We start from the raw sequence: 26024 nt of genomic DNA, 5'->3' as shown, positions 1-26024 counted from the left end.
GTCAAGCAGTCACAGACGCTCCCTACCTGAGACCGCTAGAGAGCGTCCATTAGCTGGAATTTTGCGTTAAACTGCGCCAAACAGTAGATTTGTATATCGTTTAATCGATATTTTAGCGTCAGAAATGAATGGAAAATCGATGCCAGCATAAAAAGTTTCACTTCCATACTCCGCGAATCTACGCAAAAGTCGCGCCAAAAACGTAAAGTGGTAATGCCCTTATCGCCAGAGCGCATTCACACCATTCACACCAACAGCTACTTTTATGAAATTGAAGGTGATAGTGAGCCGGTCGATGGACTTCCTCATTTGAGTCGGATAGTCAGTAGCAGCGGCCTCTAACACGTCAAGATGTCGCTTACAGACTGTCTTGAATCTGGACTCGACTTCATTGAATTTCTGGGAGACAGAATATCCAACACCAGCAAGAAGGAACTTCGTGACATCTACAACTCTGAATTTAAGGGCAGGTAGGCTGCAGAAACAAGCGTGCGTCACATGTAGTTATTAGACTGGCTTGTTCACAATACAGTTTCCTCTCTCTATATGTTTATTTTCGCAGGGAAGGTATAAAAGACCCTAGGTTTTGCAGTGTTTTCCATGCCCTTCTGAAATTCAACAAAATCTACATAAGACACGGGAAGATCTTGATAAATGTCAGACCTCAGGTGAGTGAGCTGTCATTCATGTAGTGGGGAAAAAGACTTTTTTTTTTGCTGCAACTGGAAAGAAAAAAAAAAACAGGAACAAAATGAGGGAATATAATGTTATATTTACTCCCTCCTGTAGGTTAGAGTGTACTGTGACCAGTGGAGGAGGCCCCAGGCCAGTCAGCCACCATGCAGTCCGAGCACGGGCCCCCAGGGGACAGCTACACCTACACCTTCGACCCCTGTAATGCCTGTGCTGACCCCCAAGAAAAAGCTGGCTACAGATGTCTTACGCAAGTTAAAGGCGAACCGGTAAGTTTGCTGTTGTTAACCTGTTGGTCCACCGGCACCTTCCTATAAGCAGATTTTGCATGTTCTTGCTGCACCTTTGTGGCTTTTGTCAGGTGCCAAAGGCATGCAGGCTAAGCTACCCATAAGGATGAATGTGAAAGTGAATGTCTGTCTGTATGTTTCAGCCCTGTGATACACTGGCAACCTGGTGAGTTTAGGACTGCAACTAATGAACATTTTAATTACTGATTAATCTGTAGATTATGTTCTCATTTAATCAGTCAATTGTTTATAATGACTACCATAAAGAATGTATAGAAAATTAAATAAAAATATAAATATAGGAGCCAAAAGGAATTTTTTACCCAGCAATGTATCCTTTTCACTATAAAAAATTTAGCATACTGAATAAAGTGCACTTTTGCATTTATTTGACATTAGACAGTCTTGAGATACACAAATCAAATTGAATATCGATAAAGAGTGGAGTGGACTGATGAGACTGATGACGTGGGAGAATTGGAGGTGCAAGGTACTCTGTATACTGATTGCTCAACCACCAAGATGTGCCACAGATTTACAGATCTTACAGTTGTAAACTTTGCAGTTACCTGATTATGCTTCTCTCTCATAGGGAAAAGTTGACAGCTGACAAAGGGGGCATTGAGATCACTTCAGACCCTGTGACGCAGGCTGGAAAGGTTCATTTCACTGTGGATCGTCTGAGGGAGTTGTTCATTGTCAGGTTCCACATTGTAAACAAGGGCCCAAACTGTGTGCACTTCACCTACTACACTGTGCTGCACAGGATCCGCTGTTTCACTCTCGAGGATGAGAGGAGAGTGACCAGAGCCTGCCCACTGTTCCTGTGTACTGGTGAGACAACTATGCCCTCCCCTGTTTGTTACTGAGCTAATAAAAAAATGATTCCAACGCAGAAGACGTGATCAGTACTCACAGCTCTTTCTGCGGTGTCTTCTTTTCACAGGCGAAAGCTATGAAGTTGTGGTTCGGTACATGCTGAACCACTATGGATATTTCCCTGCCACGATGTACTTTGAGTTCTGCCCGGCTCTACCGGGATCTGTGCCCTTTTGCATTGTGCGGGAGATGGAGGCAGTAGCCAGGACGCCACTGGCAGTAGAGCTGGGGCCTGTGTCTCCTTACAAACCATTTCAGGCTGTCACATACAAGCCTGTCAACACTGTGGTCGTGGAGGGAGTGCCTCCTGAGAGGTAAGTTATTAAAAATGGAAAATATTTTACATCCCTGATTGTAAAACAGTCCAACGCTCAAAACAGAAATTCACTTAAAGAGACAGATTTTACAGATTGCGGGAGTACTACAGCATGCATACTGATGTCTGATAAATGCATGGTCAGGTACAAGCAAATTTCTTCATTTCTAATTGAAATTGATCAATAGATGGACCTAGGGGTTATGGAATTGTGTTTTATTCATGCTAATTACAATCATGATGTGTTTTGATCATCTCTGCAGTTCTGTTGTCCAGCATCTAAAAATGGCAGTAAAATTAGCAGAATTCAAGTACCCTCATTACCTAAAAGAACTGGCGAAACAAAGGATGGAGGACTCTGAGAACCTCTCTCCAGCTGCCCGGCAGAGCCTCCCATCAGTGAAGTGAGAAAACAACCAAATAATTTATTATTACTTGTATTTTATTAGTCTTATCTGGGCTTATTTTCACTGTGTCTGTGTGTGTACTGTATGTTAGGGGTCTTCTCAACTCTCCTTTAAAGATGAAGACATACTCTCATCGATTTCACCTCCTGTTGCACCTGGAAGAGATACAGATGGAGGTGGACATCAGGAGGTATGACCTCCGCAACGAAACCATGACTCAAGAACGAAGCAACAGTAAACTGCTCACCCTCTGTGTAAGGAATCCTTGGAGTACACGACTGTTTTAAGTAGCGGCAATGAAAAGTCAGTGTGCTGTGGGTCCAGACCAGGTGTTTCCTTGATCTAAAGGACATTATCTCTTCCTTCTTCTTTTGTGTTTGTTATATTACGTCTAGATGTTGTTGTTGTCCTCTGAAGGCTTGCTGATTTACTCTAAACCCATTGATCTGTGTTGGAAAAGAATAAAACCATAGCAGAGCAGAAAGGAGACCGACATTTATATTCTCCAACAGGTTCCTGGTGTCGCTGAGAATCGACCATCTGTACTACGAGGAGATTGTCTGAGGGTGTCCAAGTCTGAAGACAAGGACCAGCCGATCACCGTGTACACTGGATATGTTCACAGAGTGGAGCTGGACAGAGTGAAGCTGGGCTTCTCCAAGAAGTAAGGGCAGGGTTTGGTATACTTGTCTGCTGGAAACCAAGATTATGTCTCCAGCGGTGAGTGAAGACCTTAACTCACACCTTTCTCTCACCTTTCAACTGTTTCAGGTTGTTGCAGATTTTTATCACAAATATGAAGTTTGATGTGGAGTTTACGATTAACCGGTACCCCTTGAGATTGCAGCATCGTGCGGTGGACTTTGCAGCAAAGCATCAGCTTGAAAAAGTGCTGTTCCCATCTGGTGCAGCAGCAGCTAACCTCTCCATGCCTAAACTCAGGTTTGTTGCCTGTACACATACAAGAACACTTGTAGAAGAAGGTAGATAGATAGATAGATCTACAAATACACAAGCCTAACTCCTTAAAGTACTGTATTTTATGTCCTTGTAGAGCAGAGAGCCCGACGTACACTCTCATCAGAGAAGCTGTCTGGCATTGGTGATAACGGTGTATGAACTCTAATAATAATGAGTGCTTGCACGCGTGCATTTGGTAAAACATGGAGGATTATGATGGCTTAGGACTTGCATGCATAGCCTTGTTTCCTAAAACACACACACAACCAGACGTATGTTCACTGTCATCTGACTGGACTTCACTGCGATAAACTGGTATCTCTTTGTCAGTGGTTTTGTATGTTTTGCTTTATTCCGCTGATCAGTTTCGGTCCTATCAGCGTGTCATATTTCTAACTAAATCCATTGTTGCATCCAGGATGTTCAACCGTCAGCTGGAAAACAACCCACAGCAACATGCGGCAGTCCAACGTATTGTAGCCGGATCATCAAAGCCTGCTCCTCATCTTGTGTTTGGGCCCCCTGGAACCGGAAAGACAATCACTCTGGTGGAGGCTATGAATCAGGTATTAACAGTTCAAAAAGTGATGTATATAAAGAGCATTTTTACCCCATAAAAAATAAAACAGCATAGGAATTATTCAGATGTTTAAGTTAGATTTCTGTGCTTTGTCTGTGCTCTTCTGACTGATTTGAAATTGCTGAGTCAATGTCACATGTCGTTTTGGTTGCCATCCAGACGCCACACCAGTCAAATCTTATCAAACTTGAGCCACACAGTACTGAAGGTGGTGCTTTCACATTTTTTGTCTGTATCATAATTTCTCCTTCGTATTTTAAGAGGCAGCCCGAAAAAGGATACTTAATTTTAATTTTAATTTTATTTTTAAAGTGAAAAACATCAAAATAATTTGTCAGTAATTATAAGAAGTGAATTTTACTTTGCTTACATTGACAGGTCAGCAGGGCAGCCCCGTCAACCCACATTCTCGCCTGTGCACCTTCCAACAGTGCATGTGACCTTCTCTGTGAGAGGCTGATGGTAAACATGGATCCTCATCAGGTTTACCGTCTGTACGCCAGCAGCCGAGACCCAAATAGTGTCCCAAAAAACCTGCTGGTGAGCATTAGCTGGCAGTTATACATCTACAGGATAACATCCTGCAGTTAAGAGAATCTACAGCCACAAATTATCCATTTAATAAAATTTGTAACCAGATATATATAGGATTGATAATATTTAGAGTTTAAAAATAAAAACCAAAGCTGAAGATTTGATTAACTATATTTTTTTTTACTTGTTTCCTTGTCTTTTGGCTTTTCCAGAAATACTGTAATTGGGATGAGACACAAGATGGTTTTGTGTTTCCAGATAAAGGAAGTCTGATGAAATACAAAATCATAGTTTCAACTATGATCACAGCTGGCAGGTTGGTTGATTGCGTGTACAGTAATTATTCAGTATGTGGCATGAACTCACTTTCCACAGTTACACAGCACAAGTCACAAATCTTAAAATCTCTGCCATGTGTACCTGTTTTTAGACTGGTGTCTGGAAGAATCCCAGTCGGCCATTTTACCCACGTCTTTTTGGATGAAGCCGGCCAGGCAGTGGAGCCAGAGTGCGTCATTGCTGTTGCAGGTAGAATAAAGTCTAATGATGGAGGTCTTTGTACAGAACTTGATGCAGATTTCAGTTGCACCTCCCTGAAAGCACAAAGCCTCTTTATCACTGTTGATGCAGGCGATCGCTGCAGTTCAGCAGTGACTATGTGCAGTGGTGGAAGTAGGCTTGTGAGGAGTGTGGGGTACAGACATTTTAGAGACTTTCAGCTCTGTCCATTTTTGTTACTTTTATGTCAATGGTTGCACAAAGTTTGGATGACTGTTATACTCGCAATTTTTAAAAAACTGGAAAATGTCTTGATCGAAAAGTTGAGAAGAAACATTTCACTGTTCCCAGACTCTACACGGCATTTACCAGAGACCAGACCACCTGTACCATTACACTGTTGCAAGTTTGTAAGATCTGTACCTGTAGTGAAACCAATGAGCCTGATTGGTTGGATGTTTCACCTTGTTTCACAGGTCTGCTCGATGCATCAGAGGGTCAGTTGGTGCTGGCAGGAGACCCCAAGCAGCTGGGTCCGATCCTTCGATCACCTCTTGCGCTGCAGTATGGACTCGGTCAGATGAGGGGGCTTACATTATTGAGCCCAGATGTATTCTATTGCACATTATCATAGTAGTTACTGCGGTGTGAACTCGTTTAAGTTTATACCGATAAAACTGTAGGCTCCAATAACTTAGACTGTTGCTTCTGCTGTTGAATTGTGTCATAACCACACAATTCAAGGCTATAAATTTAATGCTGTGACAATGTTGTTCTCCAGGACTTTCTCTGCTGGAGAGACTGATGACAGACAACATTTTATATCAGAAAAGTACAGACTCTGGACACTTTGACTCCCGCTTTGTCACCAAACTGCTGCGAAACTACAGGTATGTCTTTCATTTTTCACTTCCATTTTGGTTGTTACTGTTACTACTTTAGAATGCTGCTGTTTTCAGTTTTTGTTTGTTTCTCTCAGGTCTCATGCAGCCATTCTGAAAATCCCCAATGAGCTGTTCTATGAGAATGAACTGCAGGTGTTTGCTGATCAGTGGGATCGGGAGGCCTACTGCAACTGGAAATACCTTCCCAAAAAGGTTTTTAATTTCTCAAAACGTTTCAAACTATCTCAATAATGACATCATTCTGATACACAGTGAGCTGTTTTGATGGCTAGATGTATTTCTGTGTAGTTACAGTTAGTTCGTTTTTATTAGTGTTTAATTTTCAGTTTTTACCGTTTACGGTTTACCTTTTAGCGGGACACATCCCTGCTTTTCATTTCAGACCCCTTGTTTATGGGTTAGAGCAGCCACAGAGCTGGACAACATCAAAAACAAATTTCACGCTATCATTATCACAGGTAAAAACAGAGCTGGTAGTGTTTTTCAGCTTTATCCAAAACAGAGACTCGGGATGTCTCTGGATGTCTTCCAGACTGATTTTAGCTACTTTATATGCTAGCCTGTCTCTCGACAGTCCCCCTTTATGGAAACAATACTAATTTGCATGAGAGCCCCTTTCATTGTTATAAGGAATCAACACCTAAATTATCTAAATGAACTGAACACAGCTTTAGAGAGTCACTGAAAACAAGATGAAAATAATGACATCAAATTAGGTCTTATTGTGAAAGATCTCATTGATAATAAAAACTCTCAGAGAGCCTGACAGGACCTAAAGAAAGAAATGCTTCCTTCACGACAGTCGACGATGGGCAAAAGACAACAAAGAAAATGTGTGTAACTGACAGCTGCTCGTTCTCACCTCACTGCAGGGTTTCCCACTCATCTTCCATGGGGTGATGGGCAAGGACGAGAGAGAAGCCAACAGCCCGTCTTTCTTCAATGTGTCTGAGATTGAAGTTCTGGTGGACTACCTCACCAAGCTGATGGAAACTCAAGGAAAGCAGGGTCTCCCCAAGCTCTCTGCCAAAGACGTTGGCATAATCTCCCCCTACAGGAAACAAGTGAGTCCACATGGTGGACGTTTTTGTCTTCAGAGATGTGGACACTTTCAACTAGTCGCTGGCAATAATGCTTACTTTTCTAACAGGTTGAGAAAATCCGGAAGGCTCTCAAGTCCGTCCCAGCCTTGAGGCAGTGGTACGATCTCACAGAGCTCAAGGTGAATACAGTAATCTGTATCAGCTCATCGTGTTCTGTGCTCTGAATGAAACACACAGAATCAGTACAGTGAAATTAGTACATTTTGCTGATCTTTTTCTTTCAGTGCAAGAGGGCAGTTAAATAAATAACGGTTGTGTTCACTCCTAACTGTATTATTTGAAATCAGGTGGGATCTGTGGAGGAGTTTCAGGGACAAGAGAGGAAGATCATCATGATCTCAACTGTCCGCAGCAGCATCAGCTATGTCAAGATGGACGAAGACTTCAACATCGGATTCCTGTCAAATGAAAAGGTCTGTTGTATTCCTTCTTGGCCATATAAAGTCATAATCGACCCACCAGGATAAATAAATAAATTTCAATATGTACATACATGCTCTACAGAGATTCAACGTGGCTGTGACCAGAGCCAGGTCCCTGCTGATAGTCGTGGGAAACCCTGTGATCCTCAACAAGGACCCCATATGGAAGAAGTGAGGCCAAGCGAGGGACACACTACACATTTAAGCAGATTTGGGCGACAGACTTGTCTGAAAATAGAACCAGAGTATTCTTCCAGTTGTAGACGCTGAGTTAAGAGCCGTGCGTTGATAAGTGATGTGATTATTGAAATTGAAAGTCTTGACCTTGGAAAAAGCACTTGATAAAGCAGTCTCTTCATAGCAACTATTTAGTAGCTTTTCTGGAGCTTATCACACAATAAGCCTTTTGTCCTGCTTTGTTGCTTAATCTGTTGTTTTTGTTTTCCAGGTTCATCAGCTACTGTGTGAAGGAGAAGGGTTACACGGGATTTGACTTTAAAGACACAGAGGGAGAAGATGATATTGTGTCAAGACTGGCAACCCTGAAAATCAGTGTGGATTCTGATAGTTAGTACAGCTTTAAGAGTTCCATATCGAAACACTGATTCAGGCAAATATCACTTAAACAAAGCAGTCATGAAATGTTCTGCCTGTGACCAAACCTCTGTGTCTTTCTGTATTTGTTACAGGCCCTACAGTCGAGGAGAGTGCCCTGCAGCAGTACGTGGAACCCGAATGGAAATATGAGCATTAACATCTGCGTTAGACAACCAACACAAAATGAACTGTTTGCAATGACAGCTTCTAAAAAACGTGATCAGAGTTAAGAAAATGAAGATGTGCAGCAAGCACAACACATCCTTTTTATGAACTTTTCTAAGAGCAGTTGGTGCAATAGAACAGGGCCCCGCTTTTGATTTCTCTTTGCTCCTTGACTTTTTCACTTGGTCTCTTCAGTGGTTTTTTTTTTAAACTAGATTAGCATGAACATTGCTGCAAACAAGCAATTCATTTTCTGGATGAGAGAATTTCATTTCTCAGGAGTTCATCGCCATTTGTCTTCCTGCTGTATGTCTCTGTTCTTATTTTCTGATAACTGAAGATGAAGAAATAAACTTTGTTGTTTTTCAACCATATTGTACTGCATACTGTCATGTCATGGTGTTCCCTTTGATTAAAAATCGCCTTTAATATTTTCTTACGCTCTTCACCATATTTCATGTCCTGACTTTCGACAAGAATTGACCAAGGGAGGCAAGTCGGTCTTGTCTCAAAAATAGTTTATTAACAATGTTCATGTTGACTTCAGATCAAACATTCACTACAACACTTTCTGTTTACAAAGCATTATTATAATGAGCTTTTATAGAAATCTGGATCTTTTATCATTTCAAATACTTCCAGAGAAAGAATGAAAAAAGTTACACAACACTGAGCAGAAGCTGTTCCCCAAGACGTGTGCGTGTAGTGCTTGTGTGTGTGCACTGTGAAGACACATGGGTATCTCATGCATGCATCGACATCATCAGGACAACTTTTGACTTAGCGCAACAATATGTGCATACACATTAACAGCAGTACTGTACATGCTCTTAGTGATATGTTCAAGACTAAACCCCCTGCTGCCCTACAGGAATGCTTTCATCATCCTGCTTCCATCTGTGAAAGATATTCGACTATCTCTGCCGGCATTTAATTCCCAAAAATTCCTTGGCATTAAGCTTGCTGAGACCTGTGAACATCATGCCACAACTATGAAACACCCATTTTTACTGATACAAATTTTAAATCGAAAGAATCTTAATCTCTTAACTATTGCCTTATTAGTGTGCTTGTTGTTGTCCACAATAATGCAAAAGTCGTTGCATGAAAAAATGTTGCATGCAACATCGAAGATAGCAGTTTTGCCACACACATTTCAACATCCACCCTTTTCAAGACAGACAGCAGCATGCAGCCAAGTGACATGAACAAAACATGAATGAACAACAGAGGTGGAGAAGAGGAAAAGGAATGCCATAAAGAGTCTGTGTCTGAGGACAATCGCTGGGCCTTTCAAGCACTATACGTAAAGCCTTTTTATTTTCAGGTCAAATTCACAATCAGGTATGTGGAGAGAGAGAAGGACTGGGACCAGTGGGCAGTCTCTGACATGTCTCCAAAAGCTGCTTTAAGGTCATTTCAGTGTGCTGACCGTCTTCTCTTTTGACTTGAGACATTAAATTATAGAATCAAATGTTTCGTGCCAAGAGGTGAACGTCAGGAGCAACATGGGATCAGGAGAAAGACAGAAAAAATAAACCAAATTTAATTTTTCCACAGTTGTAATCAATAACTGACATAAAGTTTGAAGACAACCATTGATGTTTCTTGAGGAAATACGTAAAGTCACAAGTGTTGTAATTTTCCCATGACTCATTCTCGAAGCAAAATACATGACGCAAATTGGTGTAACCTACATTATCTGCCAAGATAAGATTGCCTTGACAGACATCTTACACTGCACGTAATATTAAGTTGTGAGGACCTAAATTTAAGTCAACTAATGACACATTTTTGTGGTCCAGCCAATTTTTGATACAATTCAAAGAACCAAGCTTTGTGAAACATGTCAGTAAAGTCACTCTTGACCTGCTCTGTCAGTGTCACGTTGGCATAGAGCAGCCGACCTATCCGGTCTGGGAGAGAACAACCAAAGGCACACCAGAACAGAGAAGGCACCGGGGGAAAAACAAACTCCTCACAAACAACTCAGCTCCACTAAAACATATCAGGAATGTTGTCCAACTGGAAACATCCACACTCAAAGGCTAACAGCTCTAACAAAATGTGATTTCCACGACTGGGATAACCCATACAACACATGGATTCCAACCACGGGCGTGACTGGGCTCACCTGCGTCGTAGCAGAAGAAAAGTAGAACTCATTCACTCACAGTAAACAAACAAGGGAGTTTTCACCAGGCCTTAGCCTTCATTTCTGTTTCAGCTGTGTCATGTCCTTGTTGGTCCTAACAGCCATTGTGCATAGTTGAGTCATACTGGTTTGTGTCTTGATTGGCCAGTTCTGATCTGCCCATCCTGGTCCACTGCACAGATTAGCGATGGTTATGAGGGATGCATGTGAATAGTCAGGTCTAATAAAGAATGCGAAGCTCACTGCTTTGTTGACTGTTCACACAGTTCACACATCACATTACATAGGCAGCTACCTTCTTTATCCTCAGCAAGTACTGCAAATGTTGAGAGAATGCTGATGTTTCACGCCAACAAAAATGACACAAGCAGCCATTTGTTGTGTTTGACGAGTTGTCAGCAGCACTGAAAGCCTTATTTAAGGCTTTGCTCAGGTTTCACAATGACAACACTGTGTAAAATGAGCTACAGTACAATGGAGGGCCCCTCAGCTGAAATGTTAGCTAGCTGACAAACACGAGAAGTAGACGGGGGTGTAAAAACTTAAAAAGGCACTAGCTCGGATGGTCAAAAGGTATCGACTTACATTTCCTATCACAACTACCATGATAAACCAAACTGATACTGACAGGACAGGACAGTGTGGACGATATGGACAAGAACCTACTCATGAAGACTTCATACAAGCTACAAAGGATGCTGCTCACCCAAGCTTGTGAAGAAGAATATTGCAAACAAATATGTGCATCTATCACTGTCTCGGTACGTTACAAATATAAAGAAAAACAAGGAGGAAAACATTCTATGCGTAAAGACGGATTCTGGGAAGAAAAAATCAACAAGGAACTTTAAACGTCAAGTTCTAAACATGGTTGTAATATAGACAAAGTTCATTTCCTGTATTAGGTTTGTTTGCGTTCGATTCATCTGTCTGACTGTCTTTGTGAAATGCGAGATACAGTACAAAGATGCCATTTGGTAAAATGTCAGTCCTATACACTGATTTTTCTCCTAGTTGGTTGATTTTATGGTGTCTGGACTGCTCACAGCAGCGTGCAGCCACTTCTCTTCTTGCGTTTGCGGACCTGCAGTGCCGCTCTAGTGGCCATCTCGAACACTTCCCGCACACCGTCTTTGGTCTTGGCAGAACACTCCAAGTATCCAAAAGCACTGATCCTACCAGCCATGTCTCTTCCTTCTTCTGTCTTCACCGGCTCCTGCAGGTTAGATTGAGAGATAATTAGGCAAGGCTATCTGTATCCTTTGGTAGCGATTAAACAGTGCAAATGTGTTATGTAAAAGGAAAAGTGACAACTTTTGGTTCAAAAGTTAAAAAAAAATAAAAAATACATCTTTTATATTTTTTTCACAATTGTGGAACAGCTAATTCTCCCTCTGTTTTGATGGAAATGTGTAAAATATCATTTCATCATTATAATGCACTTGGCAAAAGGGCTGTTTTCTCTATACTATATTAATAATGTTGAAGAAAAAAAACATAGCACCAACGACTGGTCAATTTAAAAACACACAGTATCTAATTTCTGTTGCTAGGAATCACACAGTCAAAACAATGACAACCAAAAATGTAGTTTGATGACATGGTGAAACGGCATGGTATCATACCAGATGTAGTCTTTTTTCATTGTTAAACAGCCAGCATTGCTGATAAAAATCTGACGTGTCACAGTCAGAAATGTTCACGTCTTAAAGTTTTATTCACCTTCACATACTTCCTTCCTCAATCCCTCTCCTGGAAGTCATAGCTAAAAGTGACCAAATTAAACACACCGTTGCGCTGAACAAACGTTCCAACATTGCTAACACTAAATTAAGCGGCAAATATTTTGAAAATTCATTAATCAAACAAAAAAACATCCCCACAGGCTACGAATGTCATTTCTTTTGCTCTTTATATTTTACATATATATATATGCTCTTACAATTAATTGAGAAAGTAATTGGATTGATAGATAGATAGATCTTATTAAATTTTAATCTGATGTACCTGTGTTTTTATGTCTCTCTGTCACTGTCTTGAAATGAAATGATGAGATATTCATGTCTGCATAGCCATGTAAAATCCAAAACACTTGAACTGATGACTTAGTGCTACTCTTTGTCAAAGGGATCCTGATTTCTACATAAAGGAAAAGCTGACAGTGGCGTCTGAAAGAGCTGGAGAGCTTTGTCAACATGTTGCTATGATCAGCTGGACCTGGAGACAGACCGAGTGAGCCACAGTGTGACACAGTACACCACCATGTTTCTGTCATTATAGTATGACATAGCTAGCAAGCCTGTTCAGAGTCACCATTCGCTCCCCAAGTTAACACTCAGTGACAAACAGGTAAAAAAGGTAAAAAAGACTTTGATTTGAAGACTGATTTTTTTGCCATTTTCAAAATCAAAAGTGTTTTACATGATTAATATTTTTCTTATGTTTGCACATTACCTAATATTAACCATCTCCTTTTCTCTACATAATATATGTATCTAATTTTACTTGTGTAATTTCTGTCTACTCTTTTCATATGACGTGTGTTGCACATTCTCCATCATGAAGGAGGCATCCGTCCTCTGGTGCTCTTCCTGAAGTGTCTCCCTTTTCTTTCCCTCATTTAAGAGTTTTTGGGTGGTGCCTTCCCTTCTGAGTGGGGGTGATTAATGATAGAACATGTTGTATACTGTCCTGATTGTGAAGCAAATTTGTTATTTTGGGCATAATAAATAAAAATGAGTGAACAAAACTGATTTGAATAATTCACAATGACTGAGATCCTTTTTTTCTTTTTTTTCTTAGATGTTCAACATCAACAGATCTACTCATCTAAAACATAAAGCCACGTTCAGACATAAAATGAAAGCTCACTTTCCTGGTAGAGTTTATAATGTGACTAGCTTATTTCTACTGTGCATGTGGGCATTGTTGAGATGACTGTCATCGTGACAACTTTCCAGAATCACATAATCATGCCTCATTGTGTGTCTTTTGGAGTCTGACAAGCCTTTGAACTCATGGATGTACGAGTCAAACTCATTTTATCACAACTTTATGTTTCCAGACTGCACTGCATTCATCCCTGAAAAAAACACATAAAAATATGGAATATAAAAAAATATGGAGGAGAGCAATCAAAAACTGTAAACTGTCTGTAATACGATGCTGCCGTTTGTAGTCTACCTCTGTGATGTATTAAACGTAGAGCTGAAACACACTAGAGCAACAATTTCTCCATCTGCAAGCACGGCGCGTCAGTGCATCACCTTTGACCAGCAGGCTTGAACTGGTCTGTCGAGTGGGTGGGAGTGGGATTTAACAGAAGCTAATGGAAGAATAAATATTCGCAGGATGAAAGTGTAATGTGACCATACCTTTAGCAGAGGCAACATGCCATGCCACAACAGCGCAGCACCTTGCACTTGTTTTAATGCAGCGCTGCTGTCACTCTGTTCTACCAGTGAAGCAGTATTAGTCATTAATATGTACATAAATTATTCAGATAGAACATCATGAAACGTCTGAGCCCTGCATATAACCTCAGGCCTTTGGAGCCTGAGTATTGACAAGGTGCCTGCTTGTGCCTGATTACCCCAATCCACAGTTCATTGACCTCCAGAAGCTTTTGTACCTGTTTCATCTTGGCCAGTTCTCTCCGTGTGTGTTCATCATTCCTCAGGTCCTTCTTGTTCCCCACCAGGATGATGGGAACATTGGGACAGAAGTGCTTCACCTCAGGGGTCCACTTCTCAGGGATGTTTTCTGTCCCAGGAGAGAGAAAAAGATGTGAGGTGAAACACTCTCTGATGAGAGAGAGACAGAGAGAGAGAGGAAGAAGGGGTGCGGGGGCTATAAAAAAGGGACAGGCGGTGCAGAGTCACGGCGCAGAGCACTTCTCATGATGGATTGCTCTGCAGACTGCTCGAGGCAAAGATGTTTTTAGCTGCACTAATCCTGCTTCCCATCAAGTCCATTAAGGCATTTAACAAACAGCTGATATGAACATCCTCCATTCGGTAAAGATCAACAGCATTTCATACGGTTTGAGTCCCATAGTCTAGAATTTTATCACATTAGCTTCCTGTGCTGCTGCCATCTCAGTTATACTAATAAAACGTTTTTGCAATCAGCTTCTGTGTGTCAGCAGTTCCTTACCTAAACTGTCTGGGCTGTCGATGGAGAAACACATGAGGATGACATCTGTGTCAGGGTAGGAAAGAGGCCTCAACCTGTCATAGTCCTCTTGGCCTGCAGTATCCCACAATGCCAACTCCACCTGGGACAAATCAGAAAGAAAACACTGTTAGAAGCAGCAAACAATAATAACAGACACTGTACATAAGGGTGGATACAGAGTGATTCTCCTCTTGCTTCTTACTCGTTTGGTTGAAAGTTTTGTCATTCGAACCCTTCTTAAGGCCTAAAAGTGAAAACAAGTTGCCTACCCAGAACAGATGTAATACTGCTCACTGTTCTGAATGAATACGCAAACATTTAACCAGTCATGACATCATTAGTGGTGAAGTTACTTTTTTCATCCACTGAGAGCAGCGACTCTTTGGCATATGACGAATGAACCTTGAGGCATGTGAAGCATCTGACAGATTTTCCCAAAGGCTAATGTTTTAAATGCCAGGAAGTAAATAATGATATGTTTACTGAACGTTGGGACATTTGTCTCCTCTTGCCATACATGCCTAGCATCTTGATCATAACTTATGATTTGTATGTTTTACCCAAAGTGCCTTCCTTGTTCAAGACAAATTCAGTGTTTAAATATTTCTTATCACCATTCCCTCTCTGACCTAATCAGCTTCATAAGTCTGTTATGTTGTCTGGCCTCATCCCATCACACCACTGATTAATTCAATTAGGGAAAGTGGGTGATTAGCAAGCATCAAACCAGATACCTTCTGTCCCTGTACAGGCATTAACAGCCAGTCTTCGCTCGACTCTGCCCTTTAACTGACTCCCTGTGTTCAGGGGAAAAGAAATCAAAACTTTTTTCTAAAGTTTAAATACTGAAACTTGACTATAGATGCTGCTATGCCCACAGAGAGCAGGAGCATCAGTCAATGGTCCCAAAATAGAGGTTTGCAGAGGCAGGGGGTGGGTGGTGCCTGCACACTGTTGAGAAAGCATGAGCAACCGGAGCGGTTATGTTCCCACTGGACTTGTTGTAAGCTTCAGACTTCAGGGAGGAAAAGAAAGAGGGAAAAAAACAGCTATTTTTAGAGTGCCAATGCACGGAAGGTGACAGAAAGAAAATGTTTGTTACCCTCAGGGCAGGGGGAAAATTTAGACCGAGAACACAATCCAGCTGGTTGTGTAAAAGGATAATTCTTATGGGATGGCCATCCTCTTGAACGTTGCGGGGGGGATTAACTAAAGGGTCCGACACTCGTATCTGTACCAAAATGTTCTCCCTCTGAACTGATGTCCATCATGAATCCCCCCACTTTAAATTTCCTGTGCAGAACACAACAGTTAACCCCTCCGTTTCTCCCAGCATCTTAGTGTGACCAGGACAGGAAATGAGAGAGAGAGAGGAGGAGGAGGAGGAGGGTCCTGATGGGAGAGAGAGGGGATTGCCAGGAGACATCCCTGTTCCTTGTCTGAACAGGAAGCTAGGAAGTAGAGTAATTTCCTGTTTTGCCAAGTGGGTGATCCAGCAGCAGTGGTCAGCTCAAGGGAACAAAATCCTTTGACATAACAAGCCTTTGTGGCTCAGACTCGACCCTTGCAGACCCAAGACATCACACACACTCAGAAGCAGGAATTTGATGAAGTTGGTTTCATAACTCAACATGAAACTGTAATTACTTCTTATTTAATACGGAGTGTATTCATTTATCCCCCAACACTGTATTTAAATGTTAAAAGTTAAGTATCCAAACAACAGTACAACAGAAGAAGAGTCTGAGCTTGCATTTGTCTTTATCATACTGAGGTGAGAATACTGATTTCTTTGCCTGGAACATGCTGCTGTATCGTTTGTCCAACCTTAACCTGAGTTGACACCATGCATAGAGTCATCAAGTGCATATTTCTAACCTTTTCTTTTATAAGATTCCCTTTTAAAAACGAGTCAGTTTGAGATATTAAAAAGTCAGTTGCAGTTTTCAGACTCATGGATCTACTGTTTAATTAATAATCTAGCTTGTTTGGGCTGCTAGCAACAGCTGTCATTTTAGCTGGCAGACTCGTCAGCTAGAAGTCAGAAGATGTTGTTATTTTCACTTTTAAGGACAGTGTCAGTTTGCTGTCAAGTATACAAACCTGCTTTCCATCAACCTCGATATCGGCAATGTAGTTCTCAAACACTGTTGGGACGTAGACTTCAGGAAACTGGTCTTTACTGAAAACAATGAGAAGACATGTTTTCCCGCAAGCTCCATCCCCGACAATCACCAGCTTCTTCCGAATGGCTGCCATCTCTGTTGGGAAACAGGAGGAGGGTTTTTACAAGAGATTGTCACAAACGCATATTAATAAATGAATAAATAAATAAATAAAAAGACTGCTGAGTGTCAAAATTATCAGCAGCGAAAGAAACTTTTTTTGCCACGATGCAGCAGAGATTTCACTTGTCATGCTGCAGGAACAAACAACACAGTCACACTGTGACTTCTGTTTGTGTATTCCAAACTATAGATATTTAAATTATTTGTAGAGATCACAGGAGCGCAAGATAAATCAAGAACACAGTGTTGTACAAAAGCTCGCTTGCTTGTGCTGTGTGGCTCCAAAGCGACCACTCTGACATCTCTGACTGACAGTACTGCCTCACATTACACCTAAGGGAGCGCTCTCTGATCTGCACATTGTCAAAGACGACTGCAGTCACAGACCTTGAATCCCCAATGTTACGTATAGACTACAAAGCTACATGAAGAACAGAGGAGAAGGAATGAGACAGAGGAGTGAGGGAGAGGGGGGGGGGGGGGTCGAGACAAGTTGGGTCATGAAGGAATGTGCTATCAGGCTCCTGCTCCCAGCCTGTTTGTTTCCCTCTGCAGTGAGTGGAAAAGAAAAGCGTCCAGGAAATCAGGGCAGCTGGTGGAGTACTCGGTGGTGTCTTAAAACAGACAAAACACTACCCTGCTTTGTTCTCTCCAGATGCTTCTTCAGTTCTCTTCAGGGATAGTCTCTGAGAGCAGACAATATCCTAATTATCTCAAAACTACTTTGCATTAAAGGAGCAAGAGCTAAACCTGCCTGCCCATATGTTGTTCCTGTGTTAAGCTGTAATTGCTTACATGGGGTTTAGAGAGCTGTGAACACGTGTGTACACTGCAGAAGAAACAAATTAAATGCAAGAATTTCCTAACAAAATATAACCAAGTCAGACAAAGACGGATGTACAGGACACCTGCAACGTTTCGTACTTGCAGATTTCCTGTACACAAAATACAGTCCAGTAAACCAACTGAGCCAAGTCACATTTCTGCAATAAGCCCAGATGTGAGGACTGGATTAGGTGGTGCAGGCTGTGTGGGGATGAGTTAGCAGTGCAACTGATGGATGAGCCGGAGCCCTGCTGCCTGGGAGCAGCTGTGCATATAGTCATTTGGCTCCTCAACCTCATCCACTTTCTGCCAGACAGTCTTGACAGCAATCCTGTTCATGAGGGCACCCACTTATCAGGGGAAATTAATCTTTCAGTGCTGCTGGCTAAACTTTTGAGTTGAGTCCGCTCTGTTGCCAACATTTAATCCCTGCTGAGATGCAAAGCTACACCAAACCTTTCATTAAGTAGCATCAAACCTAAAAAAGAATAATCACGACTATGGACTGGAATTATTAGTGAAACAATGGAGAATCAAAAATCAACCAATTATCGAAACTGCTGTCAATTATTTTTCTCTTGATAAACACATCGATTAGTTGGCTAATTGTTGCAAATCTACTTAATATTTTGGAGTTTATTATTACACTGTGGCAAATGCACAGTATGTACAAGGGTAAATGTATGAATTTGAACACTGTTGAATAAGAAAGTCTTGGTAGTGTCAGAAAAGAAAAGAATGAGAGACAAGAGCTCTAAAAAAAAAAATAAAATAAACATGTACCTTTCTCCACATTCTGTATACAGTACATTTATTAAAGTAAATATATAACTGCTACATGAAAATAGTGGTTCAATTTGTGAAGTGAGCTAAAAAACCCAGGAAAGAGTAAGAGGAAAAAGGATACAAGAGGAGATATTGTTACCCAGGCCACGATTCCATGGACATTTGGACTTGGCATAACCAGTAGCCACAGTTTTATTAATCTTTGTTCATACTTGTTTTTTCTTATGGAAAATCTAGTCATGGTTTGTTCATGTTTTCTTTTTGCTCAAAGGCCCATTCCTCACTGCACAAGTTTTGCAGTGAGGTGCAAAAGTATGAATTTAGGCTGCTGTAGCAAATACTGTTAGTGTGCTCACTTGTCTTATTTCTACGAGTCTAATATGCACTAAAAGACAAGGAAGCAAGCCCTCTGAATACATTATACAATGATGTACAAAAATAATGATTCACATCAGTTGCACTTGCAAACGCTTCAGTTGATATAAGATCATATTCAAGAAAACAGCTGAATATTTAATGAGAGCAGAGATTGCTTCCACTGTCCTCCTGTAAGTGGGTTTGGTACTGGGGAGGATTTCTGAGTCCAGAGAAACTTGCCCAGCATCTTTTGATGTCCAGAGATTGCCAACTGGACCAGATAATGTGTTCAAAGCCAAACAAGTGGGAGACAGCAGCACCAGGGCCTCAGAGACTCACCCTGTGAAACAAAACAATCCACTTCCTGTTCTGTGAGGACTGGGAGGAGATTTTGGCCGCAGTTCTGTTTGGACAGGCCTCAGCAGACCCGGGTTACAGAGTGACCTGCCAGAGGCGATGCAACACATGCAAGCACACACGCATAGCTACTCACGCATACATGCACATGTACACAGTTGCTCTTGTGGCAAAATGATAACCGGTCTTTGGTGGCAGTGATATTGGGAGCCGATGAAGGAACATTTTGAAGCACTGACAAAAGGAAATTATGCGTGAAAAGGCTACCTATGACTGATGTCCTCAATTTGGGCACTAATGGATACTAATGACAGCAACAACTGAGGGGAACTTTTGGTGGTTGCCAGTAGTAATAACAGACCTCACCTTGATCAAATCTGTTTATCATGTTTAACACCATCATTTCTCCCCTCCACATTCATATCAAAGGCTGATCTCATCTTGACTCAGACACCACATGTGACTGGCGTCCCTTATCTGTAACCAGTACCAGCTGGCTGACCTTAGCCCTCCACACTACTGGATGAAGGCAAAAGGTGTCGATGAGAGATGAACCATGCACAGGAAAGCTGTGACAAAATCAGAAAATATGTCAACATCATTCTGTCAGGTCTGTAGAAGTATTTTCATTTACCTGTCACTGTGAGTGTACACTACACAACTGAGATTAATCCAGCGGTGTGGAGAGGTATGCTAGAATATATTTATAGATCATCCTGAGGTTGACTGGGGACCAACTGTGACACAGCAGGAACACTGTGTTATTTGCAAGTTAAAACAGACACACAATACACTGAACTGCTTGAATCTTAGTTATGTTACATAAGTTATGTTAGTCACTTAGATATGTTCTATTTACATTTGCGATCTATTAGCATTCTTTCTCCCATTCTTCTAGCAGTGGTTCGTTCACTTCAGTGAGGCCAGTGCTGCAACACAGAGGACTCCAGCAAAAAAACATGCAGTGCGGACCAGCTAAAAAGTTGAACCGAGCTCCAGGTTTGTTAATTTGCCAATCACAAAACATGCAAACTCACATTCCTGGTGGATTAATTTAATTCAAAACATGTCTCACAGATATCTGACCACACATCTATACGTCGGACGCAGTCCAAGAAGGGATTTTCCTTTCTCATATTGTTTCATTGGATTACAGGCCTGACGAGGTCAAATTATCCAGTACGTCACAAGAATAATCTGAAAGTCTAAACATAATTTCATGTAGCAGAAAATCTTCTTCTACTCTTCTCAAGACTGTGATTCTTTAGGATTGACCTGCCCCACGGGCTGCAAACCATAATGACATTCTTAAGGGAATAGTTCAACATTTTGAGAAACACGCTCATTTTGTTTGTTGTATTAAGTTACATAAAACACTTAAGACCACTCCACTAAGTCTGCTTGGCTTAGCATAAAGACCATAAATGAGGTGAGGCAGGAGGAACTAAACTGGCTCTGTTCAAAGGTAATAAAATCCACCTAGCAGCACCTTGGCTCACTACTTAACACCTTTTAATTTGCTTGTTCAATCCACACAAAAACATGGTTGCTGGACTATTTCTCGGCTGGTGGCAGCATCCTTAATGATCCAGTATTAGTGAGTCGGTGTCAGGAGATAGACATCATCTACATGCAGTACCCAGAGAGTATCAAACACAGAAAATGAAAACCTCTATTAGTCAATAACCACAAATCACCAACAATTCTGATAATTTTTTAATTACTTCACTAATTTACAGAGCAAACTTGCCAAACTTTTGCTAGTTTCAGCTTCTCCATTAGTAGGATTTGTTGTTTTATTTCATCAAAAACGTAATACTTTCAGGATTTAAACCAAGCGAACTGAAGACTTGTGACCAAGGAAACTGTGATGCACATTTTTCCACTATTGCTTGTTTGACTAAACAATTAATCAAAAAATAATCTGCATATAAATTCAAAATGACAATAATAGTAAATAACAGCTGTAGACCAAAAGCAGAAATAAGCAGAAAAGAAATAAAGTATGGAAGCTGAGCTGCAGTACATGTGAGTTCACTGTGCTGTGAAGCAATGCAGAAGACAAAGTGTGAAATCACCCTGTCGAGCATACATAAAATCTGATCCAAAGACAACACGAGGAGCCATTAAAATGCATAGGGAAGAAAGGCACCATTACTTCCTACTACTATTTGAGCAGAGCCTCAGGTTAATGAACGCACCACCCCTCCTTTCTCTCTGAGGAGGTTTCCTGAGGCTTAGGGGCCAACAGGAGTTATGCAACACGCTGAGCACAGAGTTAGCACAGAGCAGAGCATGACCCTGACCAATCAGAGAGAGCTGCCTTTCAATCCTCATGACTTTAAACCCAACAACAATGCTGAACATAGACAAACACCGAACCAATAAAAGGCCTGTTGTTTCGGACACGATGATGACTTTTTTGTTCCAACGCCCCGCCAACAAGCAAACATATTACAGGAAATGAGTATGAGCATTTTGCTTGTCCAACAGGCAACCCTCAGCTGCACCACCCTCCCTTTGATGCTTAATACTACAATCTGGTTTTATATACGTATCACGATACAGGACATCAATATACTATGATACTGTAAGCAAGGCAATATATTGTGATTTTTTTTTTTTTTATGTTATATTATATTATATTTATATTAGGAAAACTGTCATAGTAAAGAACACACCACTATATGCATAAAATCTGAGAAAAATGTTTACTATTTTCTATACAATCAGAACAGTGGGATCCCTCAAACATCCAATATCACAGCAATACTTTTATGCAATCTGAGCATTAAATTAACATTCACAAGTCGCATTACAAAACAGATTAGATGAAAAAAAATACTGTATTTTTGAGAATTAATACAAGATCACCGAACATAATATTGAGAGACTCAAGTGTATCCATAGTTTCTTAAAACAGTACTGCACAAGACTCAGAAAGGCCAGAGTTAGAGATCAGCTCAACACTGAAAAGTTATTTCCTGAGTTTTAGGAGTCACCATAACACATGAGTTGTCAAACTCTGCTTGCAAATAAAATCTACACAGTAACATACTACATATCAATATAACTAACAGAGCAATAAAACCAAGGGTGGATTTTAACCGTTTGACAGTTACAAGTTTGACCTGAATCTGGATGTCACAAAGCAAATCTTATTTTATAACAGAATAAGACTACCTTTAATGTACTGATCTTAACAAGGAACTTGTGCTTTTACAGTTCTTTCTCAGTGCTAATAGGCTGTTTCTTTAAAAACACCTTTAGACCCAAAAGCATGCAAGATTTTGCCTCACTTCCTGGTGTCTGAGAAATGGGCCAAAGTTCAGAAACTGGCAGAGACTTTGGCTGAGAAGCAGACACCCCGCAATGCCGTCTGTACAACACCTTAACCTGTCGTGAAAACATCTTAAGTGAATTAATCTGACGGGAGGCAACAGACATCAGATCACATGGAGGATCAGACGGGTGGCTGACTAGTCAAAAACTAATCCTACAAGAAAGCTCCAGGCTCTTTATGGCTACAATGCAGAGATTCCTGAGTATAAACCATGGACTCAAGTGCATAAAATTGCTGAGCTCTCTTACACAACAGCAGGAATATACACAGCAGGTCAGGTCAGTCACTCACATTCTTTGGGCGTATGTTACAAACACATCAGCTCCTGAGACTCACTGAGTCATGACTTTACTGGTACACCCATGCAAATGACTGAATCAGTCAGCTAGCCCATGAAATAAGTAAAAGGTATCTTCATCTTCATCTTGGGGATAATGTCCTATTTATCCATGTAGAGAGGGAAAAAAATCATATTCAGATTTCTCACATTCTAAGTTGAAAATAAGCAACTTTTAATATATTTTTCAACATTTTCAGAAATATCCCTGTGCACTTTCTTGCCGTGAGTTAGGAGAGAAGATTGAAACTACAATCAAGTGAGTCCAGTAAATGTAAGGGTTCAGCCCGCGGCCAGTTAGCTTAGCTTGGAATAAAGCAGACTCAGCTGGCGTCAGTAAGTCACTGCTCCTAACCAAGACATAAGCAAAAGGATGTATAACAAAGATGGACACAAAGATGGTGCCTATTTGCCTGAATGAAAACTACCCATCAGATGAAAAAATATAAACTACAGACAAAATCCATAGATTCTATATATATTCTTTATATTTACCATGCAGACAGAAAGTGACATCAACCTTCTCATCTTTCATCAAGTCAGTGAGCATATTTCCAAAAAATGTTGAACTCCTCCTTTAAATTCAAATATTTATGTCATCCTCAATGCTATGACTTGACCTATCAGAAGAGCCTCACAAGTGGAGCTCGTCTCATCACCACATTTGTAAGTTTTCAGAATGATCCTCAGCCTGGTCACCTTTGTGGTTTCTGTTAAGCAGTCATGCATTTCTAAATAATAAATAAATTCTCCCGCTCTTAAAGCTTCTACTGAGAAGAAGTAGGACAAGATGAGTGAGTCAAGTCAGCCGGTGGCAGCCAGAGCATGATGACCAAACTCAAAGACAGAGGCAGAGGATACACCTACATGTGGCTTTGAGAGAACCAACCGAAACCTCTTCACTCACTTCTGTTCAGTGACTGTGGTCATAAGCCGACAAACGGGGCTGACCGGCTGCCTGAGAGGACTCCACCTGATGTCCTGAGCCTGCAGCCTTCTGTTCCTCCAGGGACAAACACAAGCCCACCTGATTATTTCCATTATCAACTCATCTGACGACTCTCTTCTTTACTAATCCACGGATCATTTGGTGTGTTACGTCAGAAAATGATTTAAAGTGATTGTCACTATTTCATAATAACAAGGTGACATGTTAAAACAGCTTGTTTTGACTTCAGTTGACTTGTCATGATATAAATCAGAGAAAGAAGAAGAAGCTAGAGAGTATTTGGCATTTTGCTTCATAAATTACTATATCACCAGAACGTTTTAAAAACTATTATTAACTATTATCATTATTATTATTCATTTTCTACTAACAACTTAACCGTTTCTGCTCTTACACTTTTGCTGTCGTCATCTATTTGCTACTGTACCAAGAACATATTTTGCATGAACGCCACATTCATGTTGCTTTCCCAGCAGAGTTGAAGGTTTATCATCTTATGAGAATCCTAGAAGCCGTCATGGATGAGACCTTCCTGTTTAAATAACTTTACAAGACCTGAATTAGCTCCCACGTTAATTCAGATCTTTCCTAAACATAATTAAACCAACTTGAGCCTAAATAACTCACCCTCGTTCTCAAATATCAGCCCGCGCATGTCTTGTTGTGGTGGAAAATCATTGTTGGCAGTTCAAACAACGCCCTCTAAAGTGGGAGTCTTAATAATGAGGAAATTAAGTGTTCCCAGGAATAGAAATGGCTCATTAGGAGATTTGCCATGCGGAGTCGCTTATTGAGGTCGTAGCAGTTGAACGAACTGTACGCACAAACAAGCTGCTGCTGTGCTGCTTTGACTTTGAAACTACCAGCAATGAAGCTATCAACAGTTGTACAGAAACACGCCCTGCCAACTGACAGCCACACTGGATATAGTTCACTGAGATGTCAGGGATTAAACTACTACAGAAGGAGGTAAAAAAGACGAATGTTAGTATGAGGACAAGCCACCACCTTGTCCTCTCACCCAAGTAAGTGAGCTATAATAAGACTGTCGACTTGTGTTAAATAAGAACATGTAGTAAAACTACAGCCTGCGTTTCGTAATTACCTGTCACCAGCCAGATGAGAGCTTTTTCTGAATATTAATCCCGCTCGTCCTTTCCTCTTGATCGTGACACATATACACACTCACTTCTTACTGCAGTATTCGCTAATTTTACAGAGGGTGCTGAGAAACGGGGCAGGAGAGCAAGATCCTCCCACCGACACCAGCGATAAGCTGGGGCAGGCTAACAGACAACTGGTTCCGCTTGAGACTTTCATAATAAAAGGCGCAGGTAGTTCAATTTAGAATCCATCACGATCCTCCACTTAAGTTTATTACTGCTATTGTTTTTTTTTATTTTAAATTTGAACTATTATTATGCTAATGCCCCCACTTAGAATATCGCGTACGCTCCGTGTCCCATTATTTCAAACAACTAAACATTTGTTATGTTTCCTGGTGCTATGCGATCACTGCAGTAAATTGATGTGCTACTAGCCTAACAATAGAGCATGGTACAAAGATGCAACCAGTCATATTACAAGAGATATCTAACACACTGAACCTAGTTCCATACTCTGGACTCTGGCTAATAATGATAATAATAATAATAATAATAATAATAATAATAATAATAATAATAATAATAATAATGATAATAATAATAATAGAGGAAATGTACAAATATTTGCCACTTTGTGTAGCATCCCATCAATATTAGCGCGATGGCCACATCTCCTTAAGCGATTTCACTCAAAGATATGTGGTCAACAGCTAACACCTGCTACTACGTATGATCAATAGCCGACATCGAATAAATACTGTTTCATGTTCTCATATGCTTCCACATTTCCACACTTGAGTCACATTAAAGTGTTAGAGAGGCTAATACGTGTATTTCCGGTGTTGTCATGGTTTCTTCTAACTAACTTGACGGAGCTGCTGCAGCCGCTGGAGTCACCCTGGTCCCTCCTCCACTCCCCGGCCGAAGATGACATCATCCGTAGTACAAGATGACTCGTGCAACAGGAGGGATGGGTGTGGATCTTACCAGTGTTGC

At 40.9% G+C, this 26024-nt stretch overlaps 2 protein-coding genes across 3 annotated transcripts; one reads left to right on the top strand and one right to left on the bottom strand.

The window, feature by feature from the left end:
* The first annotated feature begins 18 nt into the window (after positions 1–18).
* Positions 19–8733, top strand: mov10a (Mov10 RISC complex RNA helicase a). Of its 2 annotated transcripts, XM_046383113.1 has the most exons (22): positions 24–470; positions 563–668; positions 790–962; positions 1576–1817; positions 1930–2176; positions 2442–2582; positions 2677–2839; positions 3098–3249; positions 3357–3527; positions 3964–4111; positions 4504–4665; positions 4872–4975; positions 5090–5187; positions 5634–5732; positions 5939–6047; positions 6137–6254; positions 6935–7126; positions 7213–7284; positions 7453–7578; positions 7670–7758; positions 8036–8154; positions 8277–8733. In XM_046383113.1, exons 1-22 carry the CDS (start codon positions 352–354, stop codon positions 8339–8341), a joined length of 3015 nt encoding a protein of 1004 aa, XP_046239069.1. In that variant the 5' UTR covers positions 24–351; the 3' UTR covers positions 8342–8733. The 2 variants fall into 2 exon arrangements, with proteins under 2 accessions (XP_046239070.1, XP_046239069.1); XM_046383114.1 differs by lacking the exon at positions 8277–8733 and having other exon boundaries at positions 19–470; positions 8036–8159.
* Positions 8734–8850: 117 nt separating this feature from the next.
* On the bottom strand, positions 8851–25185 carry rhoca (ras homolog family member Ca). The gene is made up of 5 exons (XM_046383115.1): positions 25028–25185; positions 16784–16941; positions 14660–14780; positions 14136–14266; positions 8851–11720 (listed from the first exon to the last, which is right to left on the bottom strand). The coding sequence occupies exons 2-5, from the start codon at positions 16937–16939 to the stop codon at positions 11547–11549; spliced, it is 582 nt and encodes a 193-aa protein (XP_046239071.1). The 5' UTR covers positions 16940–16941; positions 25028–25185; the 3' UTR covers positions 8851–11546.
* Positions 25186–26024: the final 839 nt, after the last annotated feature.

Source organism: Scatophagus argus, chromosome 3, assembly GCF_020382885.2.
Source record: "Scatophagus argus isolate fScaArg1 chromosome 3, fScaArg1.pri, whole genome shotgun sequence".
Lineage (NCBI taxonomy): Eukaryota > Metazoa > Chordata > Actinopteri > Scatophagidae > Scatophagus > Scatophagus argus.
The sequence above is the reverse complement of the archived record's forward strand: the minus strand, read 5'-3'. Positions and strand labels throughout refer to the sequence as shown.

Coding starts and splice junctions, on each gene's coding strand:
- mov10a (XM_046383113.1), top strand. CDS start 352: ATGTCGCTTACAGACTGTCTTGAATCTGGACTCGACTTCATTGAATTT. Junction 669..789: donor TGATAAATGTCAGACCTCAG/GTGAGTGAGCTG, acceptor TCCCTCCTGTAG/GTTAGAGTGTACTGTGACCA. Junction 6,048..6,136: donor AAACTGCTGCGAAACTACAG/GTATGTCTTTCA, acceptor TGTTTCTCTCAG/GTCTCATGCAGCCATTCTGA.
- rhoca (XM_046383115.1), bottom strand. CDS start 16,939: ATGGCAGCCATTCGGAAGAAGCTGGTGATTGTCGGGGATGGAGCTTGC. Junction 14,267..14,659: donor CGACAGCCCAGACAGTTTAG/GTAAGGAACTGC, acceptor CTCCTGGGACAG/AAAACATCCCTGAGAAGTGG. Junction 11,721..14,135: donor AACTGGCCAAGATGAAACAG/GTACAAAAGCTT, acceptor TCTAACCTGCAG/GAGCCGGTGAAGACAGAAGA.